The sequence below is a fragment of the Mustelus asterias genome, chromosome 27 (genome assembly GCF_964213995.1).
Source record: "Mustelus asterias chromosome 27, sMusAst1.hap1.1, whole genome shotgun sequence".
In the NCBI taxonomy this organism is placed as follows: Eukaryota; Metazoa; Chordata; class Chondrichthyes; order Carcharhiniformes; family Triakidae; genus Mustelus; species Mustelus asterias.
Window position 1 is genome coordinate 34,767,079 of NC_135827.1, and position 8,249 is coordinate 34,775,327.

At 45.2% G+C, this 8,249-nt stretch overlaps 1 protein-coding gene across 1 annotated transcript in view; it reads left to right on the forward strand.

Moving 5' to 3' along the window:
• The window catches only part of gig2o (grass carp reovirus (GCRV)-induced gene 2o), a 38,214-nt gene extending 31,854 nt beyond the window's left edge, over positions 1–6,360 (forward strand). Inside the window, exon 6 of the mRNA XM_078199154.1 lies at positions 4,886–6,360. Coding sequence (XP_078055280.1) covers positions 4,886–5,398 — 513 coding nt within the window. The 3' untranslated portion in view covers positions 5,399–6,360. The remainder of the gene's footprint in view (positions 1–4,885) is intronic.
• The last annotated feature ends 1,889 nt before the right edge of the window (positions 6,361–8,249 follow it).

An 8,249-nucleotide genomic window follows, 5' to 3' on the forward strand; every position in this document is an offset into this window, starting at 1 on the left:
GTTTCCCAGCGCCTGGAGTATTTTGCTCTTGCCTTGAGATTTCCTGATGGCCTGACCAACATTCATCCCTCACCCAACACCAAACACAGAGAGGAGGTGGAACTGATCTTGAGAGGCAACACGAAAACAGCGACTACAAAATCGACAGCCACTACTGCTCGATGCCCAATTTAATCTTATATTGATTGAACTGAGCAAGAAAATGGTAAGAGCATAAAAGCAGCCATAGATTTGTCATAGCCCATTTTGCACTAATGTCCAAGACCAATTCCGTTCTCACTTATTCATTTTGAATTAGCAGTTATGTGGGAGAGTTGTGCTGTGTTAATATGCCAATGTGTATGAATGCATCTGGACACAAAGTCCCAGCCATGTTCCTATCCAATGTTGAACTTGCCTCCTCACCTACTACTTTATTGACAATGCATTCCTGTGTTTTTGAAGACATGCAATGGTACCTTCGAACTTGGCAATTGTAGGCCGCGTCGACTGTTTGTGGGATCTTGATGTGCTCAAATTCTCCCCAGTGTTCCCTATAGTAGAACCGTCACGACACTTTTTCAACAGTATGTCATTGGCTACAAAGGTCTAGAAGTCACTCTGTACTGTGGCACAGCGGTTAGCACTGCTGCCTCCCAGCGCCAGGGACCCAGTTTCGATTCCCATCCTCGGGTCACTGTCTGTGTGGGGTTTGCACGTCCTCCCCGTGTCTGCGTGGGTTTCCTCCAGGTGCTCTGGTTTCCTCCCACAGTCCAAAGATGTGCAGGTTAGGTGGATTGGCCGTGCTAAATTGCCCCTTAGTGCCAGGGGGACTAGCGAGGGTGAATGTGTGGGGTTACTGGGATAGGGCTTGGGTGGGGTTGTGGTCGGTGCAGACTTAATGGGCCGAATGGCCTCCTTCTGCACTGCAGGATTCTATGAAATATGAGTGCTGTGTTGACTGACACACACAGGCCGGAATTCTCCAGTCTCGCACACCCCTCTACCGCTGTCAGTGAGAATGGAGAATTTGGCGCTCAGCCAAATCTCCATTCACTGCACTGCGGTGAGTCCCAGCCGTGGGTGAGATTGAAGAATTCCAGCCGCTATTCCACAGCTCCACTCATGGGTCACAAATTATTTTGGGGCTCCTCATTACAACTACATCAGTCTGCTGTGGACAACGTCCAGCTAAAAGACTAGGGATAATTGTTGCCATAATTGGCTCTTTAATCCCAATCTCTGATTGTTTAATAGGGCGGCATGGTGGCACAGTGGTTAGCACTGCTGCCTCACAGCGCCAGAGACCCGGGTTCAATTCCAGCCTTGGGTGACTGTTGGTGTGGAGTCTGCACGTTCTCCCTGTGTCTGCGTGGGTTTCCTCTGGTTTCCTCCTACAGTCCATGGATATGGGAGTTAGGTGGCATGCTAAATTGCCCCTTAGTGTGCCAAGAGTAGATGAATTAACCACGGTAAATGTGTGAGGTTACAGGGATAGGGCGGGGGAGAATAAGACACTCTGTCAGAGAGTCAGTGCAGATATGATGGACTGAATGGCCTCTTCTGCACTGTAGGGATTCTATGATTTCAATCAATTTGGTCAAATACAATAAAAAAATAATTTTCAGTCGATGGGAATAAAACCACAAATTCAGAAGGACAGAGTGCCAGCACATCTCTGTCGTCTGAAGGATTTCTGGCAGGAAGTGGGAGGTAGCGATAGAGTTTACAGAAAAGTTATTAAAATGTTAAAATATGTTAAGGGTGGAGTGCTTGATTTGCAGCACCTGCATTAGGCCATCCCTCAACTGTACGCTTACGGTATAGATAACGTAATCACTCTTTGGAAGAATTGAAACTGAAACTTTGAAAGTTAGGCTATAAAGTCCAGATGTGCACACATCCCATTGCAGAGTTACTGACGGAGTGGCGAGGTGAGTGCCAGAACTTTCCTGCAGTTCTGTTCGTGATTAACTGTCAAAGAACTAAAAGGGAGTTGAGGAGAACATTTCTTTAGGCAGCGAGTTACGATCTGGAAAGTATTGCCAGAGGGGATGGTGCAAACAGATTCAATAACGTTTTGCAAGGAAATCAGCAAACATTTGAAACAAAAAAAGAATGCAGGGCCACAGTGCCAGGGACCTGGGTTCGATCCAGGCTTGGGTCACTGTCTGTGTGGAGTTTGCACGTTCTCCCCGTGTCTGCGTGGGTTTCCTCCGGGTGCTCCGGTGTCTTCCCACACTCCAAAAGACGTGCTGGTTAGGTGCATTGGCCATGCTAAATTGCCCCTTAGTGTCCTTGGGATGTGTAGGTTAGAGGGATTAGTGGGGTAAATGTGTGGGGTTGTGGGGATAGGGCCTGGGGTGAGATTGTTGTCAATGCAGAATCAATGGGCTGAATGGCCTCCTTCTGCACTGTAGGGATTCTGTGATTCTATTCTATGAGAAAAACAAGGGTGTGGTATCAATTAGATAACTTGTTCAAAGGCTGTTTCCGTGCTTTTAATTCTAAAATTTAACGACAGTGTTGTACAATGCAATGGACCCCATCTGGAGTAGCGTGTGGTGCTTTGTTAACCTAGTAATAACGCGAGGAGAAAAACAAAAGTAATTGTGTCCTCCTGGGATATAAACGGCTAAGGAATATTTATGCTGAGAGAAGTGAATCTTCAAGTCCATGAAAACAGGTTGATGAGTTTCTGTCGGTCAATAATGCAGCATGGTGAAGGATCACAGATTTAAAATAACTAAAGTTCAGAGGAAGAAATTAATATAATGTCAAAGTTTTTCAGATTGGCGCGGGTCAGTGTTGTGAGATTTGTCATCAGGGAAGGCACTGAATGTCAGAGAGAGAAATGATTGACTGATTAGTGGTTAGGTTTAATCCCTCAGAAGGCAAGAATTTAGCAAGGCTGGTGTTTCGTTTTTGCTCTTTCAAAATCACAGTTCCAAACACAGACTTGCATTCATTTACAAATCCCGACAGTGCAGAAAGAGGCCATTCGGCCCATTGTGTCTGCACCGACAACAATCCCACCCAGGCCCTATTCCCCGTAACCCCACGTATTTACCCTGACACTTGGGTCCGTTTAGCATGGCCAATTAATATGACCCTGCGCATCTTTGGTGTGTGGTAGGAAACCAGAGCACTTGGAGGAAACCCACGCAGACACGGGGAGAACGTGCAAACTCCGCACAGACAGTGACCCGAGGCCGGAATTGAACCCGGGTCCCTGGTGCTATGAGGCAGCAGTGCTAACCACTGTGCCACCGTGCTGCCCCTAAATGCTGCATCACTTGTTTGTTTGACTGCAAGGTACATTCCAGTTTGCTGCGTACACACACGGTTCAGAGAGAACATTGCCTACAGCATTGAACTCAGATTTTGTTTTGGAAAAGTTGTTCAAGTTATACTTTATCCTTTTGTATTTTAAGTTAATCTTATGGCATTTGCTATCAAACTTTATTTGGCATATCTTCTTGTTTTTCCTAAATTTTACTAATATAATAATGATGAGTATAAAGTCGGCTGTACAGTGAGTCTTACTTTACAAATTACATGTGTCTTACAAACCTGGTGCAGTCATTATTAAGTTCAGATATTGGGAGATGAGTTAGACTTTAATATTAGTTAAATTAGTTGTGGGCGGCACGGTGGCACAGTGGTTAGTTCTGCTGCCTCGCAGCGCCAGGAAATCATGTTTGATTCTGGCTTCGGATGACTGTGTGGAGTTTGCACATTCTCTCCGTATCTGCGTGTGTTTCCTCCGGGTATTCCGGTTTCCTCCCACAGTCAAAAGATGTGTAGGTTAGGTGGATTGGCCATGCTAAATTGCCCCTTAGTGTCCCAAGGACCCCATGAGCCCTGGACATAGTCTTTTCCACCTTCTTCCGTCAGGAAAAAGATACAAAAGTCTGAGATCACGTACCAACTGACTCAAGAACAGCTTCCTCCCTGCTGCCATTAGACCTTTGAATGGACCTATCTTATATTCAGTTGATCTTTGTCTACACCCTAGCTATGACTGTAACACTATATTCTGCACCATTTCCTTTCCTTCTCCCCTATGTATTCTATGAATGGTATGCTTTGTATAGCGTGTAAGAAACAATACTTTTCATTGTTTGTGAATACATGTGAAAATAAATTAAATCAAATCAAAGATGGGGCGACATGGTGGCACAGTCATTAACACCACTGCCTCACAGCGCCAGGTACCCGGGTTCAATTCTGGCCTCGGATCACTGTCTGTGTGGAGTCTACATGTTCTTCCCATGTCTGCGTGGGTTTCCTCTGGGTGCTCTGGTTTCCTCCTATACTCCAAAGATGTGCAGGTTAGGTGTATTGGTCAAGCTAAATTCTCCATTAGTGTACCCGAACAGGTGCCGGAGTGTGGCGACTAGGGGATTTTCACAGTGACTTCATTGCAGTGTTAATGTAAACCTACTTGTGACCAATAAATAAACTTTAACATCTGACGCTGGTAGCATTCACTTCATTTCCTGAGTGACCATTCTTTATATGTGAGCTTTAGCAGTGAGCGCCAGGCAGGATATTTAGCCAGTGGGGCATCACAGTTAAATCAAATCCTGTCATTGGCCTGATATTCGTTGAAGGAAGTGCTTTTCACCAAATGATCACAGGCAGGTTTCATCCATATTATTCTACATGTGCAAAGGATGAGAGTAGCATCCCACCAGTAGGTACGTTTGCTAATTTGGCACAATTTTGGGATCAAGTCCATGTTCTATATAAGTGAATTTTTAAGTCTTTGGGGTGATTGGAGGGTTTCACCAGAGTATTCACAACGCCAGGGAAATGTGTGAAATCGCTGAATATTCAACACACAATTAAAAATGGAATTTCTACATTTAAGTTTTCTTTTTCCTGTTAAAGGTCAAGTTGACAAGTTCACCTGATTACCATGGCTGCTTACCAAAATCTTTGGGCTGAAGAGGATGGACCTGGCTTCACTCCTGCAACTCTTCAAAGCTATATAACACCACAGGATGGCAAGATCTATGTGATGTATCATGGGACCCATGTCAATAATGTCAATTCCATTCGCGCATGTGGTTTCCAACAATCCGACCGTGGCATGCTGGGCCCTGGAGTCTATGTCAGTCGGGACAAGAAGAAAGCTAGCAGATATCCATTGGATGTGCCTGATCACCAGAAGGTTGTGCTTAAATTAAGAGTTAATGTGGGAAGAGTCATAAGGATTGATTATCAAGGACACCCACGTCAGAAGACATGGCATGGATATGGCTATGACACTGCCTGGTGTCCTCCAGACTGTGGAATGGTACAAAGTGGTCTGGAGGAAGACTGTGTCTGGGATCCCAAAAGAATAAAAATTGTTAAGGAACTTCGCCCATTACGTGGTCCAGACTGCTGGGCCTACAATGATGATTATTGAGTTAACTAGTGATCTCAACTGGGAAAACTGAGGTGTTGGGGGTTGGGATGGGAAGGGGAATTCTACAATGACATCATTCCTTGGGTTAGGGAGGGAAGATTCTGCCATGTTCTTGTTCTTGAGGGTGGCCTTGTGTGGATAACAGGAGACAATGGGATTGAGTTAATGTGATGCTCCTTAATCACAGAGCATGGCAACACTCATCGGAGTAATCATTTGAAGACTATGGGGAGGTGGTGGTGTTGTGGTATTGTCACTGGACTAGTAATCCAGAGACCCAGGCTAAGGCTCTAGTGACCCGAGTTCAAATCCCACCACGGCAGATGGTGAAATCTGAATTCAATAAAAATCTGGAATTAAAAGTCTACTGATGACCATGAAACCATTGACAATTGTTGTTAAAAACCCACTTGGGTTCACTAATGTCCTTTAGGAAAGGAAATCTGCCGTCCTTACCTGGTCTGGCCTACATGTGACTTTGGATCCACAGCAATGTGGTTGACTCTTAAATGCCCTGAGGGATGGGCAATAATGCTGGCCCAGCCAGCGATGCCCACATCCCGTGAACAAAAAAACTCTGCTCCTGGCATTGAGTCCTGCATGCCAGGGATGCAAATCAGAGTATTGGTCAATAATGCCATCATGCCCCATTCTCAATGCCCCTCAGCTCCTGGATTAGAGTCCCTAAAATCACACCTCATTATCTAAAAAACAGTTATGGAGCAAAGCCTCAGAATAAGTCACTGCCTTCAGAAAAGGAACGTGGCATTTTGGGGATGAAAAGGACAGTTGATGTCACTAAAGGTATTGCAGAAAAAACAGAGGTACAAGTTCCAGTGAAGCCTTCTTCGAGATACAATTTTGTCAAACAATCACTTTGTACCATTCTGTAATAGGCTTTTGGTGATTTGATTCACCATTGATCATTGTAATGTTTTCGTGCAAACCGAATAAAATCATTAGCTGACTTTTCCTGCTGTGTACTAATACTTATGGAATGAGATGGATGCTGAGAAATTAGTGCCTGTCCAATTTGGAAAATGAATCATTCTGTTAAACATAAAAGGCCTTGCCTGGATGAGTGCGGCTCCAACAACACTCAAGAAGCTTGACACCATCCAGGACAAAGCAGCCCATGTCATTCTCACCTCATCCACCATTTTTAATGTTCACTCCCTCCACCACCAATGCATAGTGGCAGCAGTGTATACCATCAACAAGATGCACTGTAGCAACTCACCAAGGTTCCTTCAACAACACCTTCCAAACCTGCGATCTCCACCACCTAGGAGGACAAGGGCAGCAGATACCTGGGAACACCACAAATTCCCCTCCAAGTCACACACCATCCTGACTTGGAAATATATTACCGTTTCTTCATTGTTACTGGGTCAAAATCCTGGAACTCCCTCCCTAATAGCACTGTGCGGTGTACCAACATCACATGGACTACAGCGGTTCAAGAAGGCAGCTCACCATCCACCTTCCCAAGAGAAATTAGGGATGGGCAATAAATGCTGACCTAGTCAGCAACACCCACATCCCATGAACAAATAAAGAACAAGGATGGTGTGTGGGGTGCTCTTTCGCTCCCTCTGCTTGATGGAAACTGGCTGTAATGGGAGTTAATGGTCAAGCGATTGAAATAACTCCTCAGAGGCTGGTGTCCCTTCTCCAGATTCCCTTTATTTACAAACTCAATTCCACTCCTAAGAGTGCTTCAGATATACAGTCGGAATCCAGAGTGTTAGAAGAGCTGACACTCCCATTTGTACATACAGGTGAGGCTCCCTGATTGGGCAAGCAATCATGACCTCAATTAGGGAGCTCATGCTCCTAGAGGCCAACCTCATGGGCTTCATTAAAGTAATTGCAGCGACGACCCTGGTGCCTTTTCCAATATTGACACCACTGAGGAGAATGTATGCAAATTGGGATTTTAACTGTCTCACTGAGAGGAATGTTGCCACGGGTTCTTCCCTGAGTGACTAAACTAGATTTGGCCAACTTGTTAAGTGGGGGGGGGGGGGGCGGGACAGATGTCCAACTAGAGACTTGGCCAACTTGGCAGCAAGAAGGGCAAGCTGGGAATGAACAGGCCAAGCTGGGAACCTGCAGACTTGCCGGTTGAACATGGAGGCAGAAAATGGGGGTGGAAAATGGAAGGCTGCAGACAAAGCATATTGGTTGATTTCTAAATGTTTGGAGATTGGTAGGTGGCAAGTCATAGCCTTTCTGATACCCCTCCCCCTCCCTTCGCCATTGATTCCATCACTAGTTCTGTCACCCAACAGAGGCACCAAACAGTAAGTTCAAAGGTTCAAAGGTTACATTTGTGGGCCATGATGTGGAGATGCCGGCGTTGGACTGGGGTAAACACAGTAAGAAGTTTAACAACACCAGGTTAAAGTCCAACAGGTTTATTTGGTAGCAAAAGCCACACAAGCTTTCGAGGCTCTGAGCCCCTTCTTCAGGTGAGTGGGAATTCTGTTCACAAACAGAACTTATAAGACACAGACTCAATTTACATGAATAATGGTTGGAATGCGAATACTTACAACTAATCCAGTCTTTAAGAAACAAAACAATGGGAGTGGAGAGAGCATCAAGACAGGCTAAAAAGATGTGTATTGTCTCCAGACAAGACAGCCAGTGAAACTCTGCAGGTCCACGCAACTGTGGGAGTTACAAATAGTGTGACATAAATTCTGATTCTAGGATCGCATGATAAAGACTCAGGAGGAAAAAAGCAGAAATATTTATGTGAAATAGTGTGACATAAACCCAATATCCCGGTTGAGGCCGTCCTTGTGTGTGCGGAACCTGGCTATCAGTTTCTGCTCCGCGACTC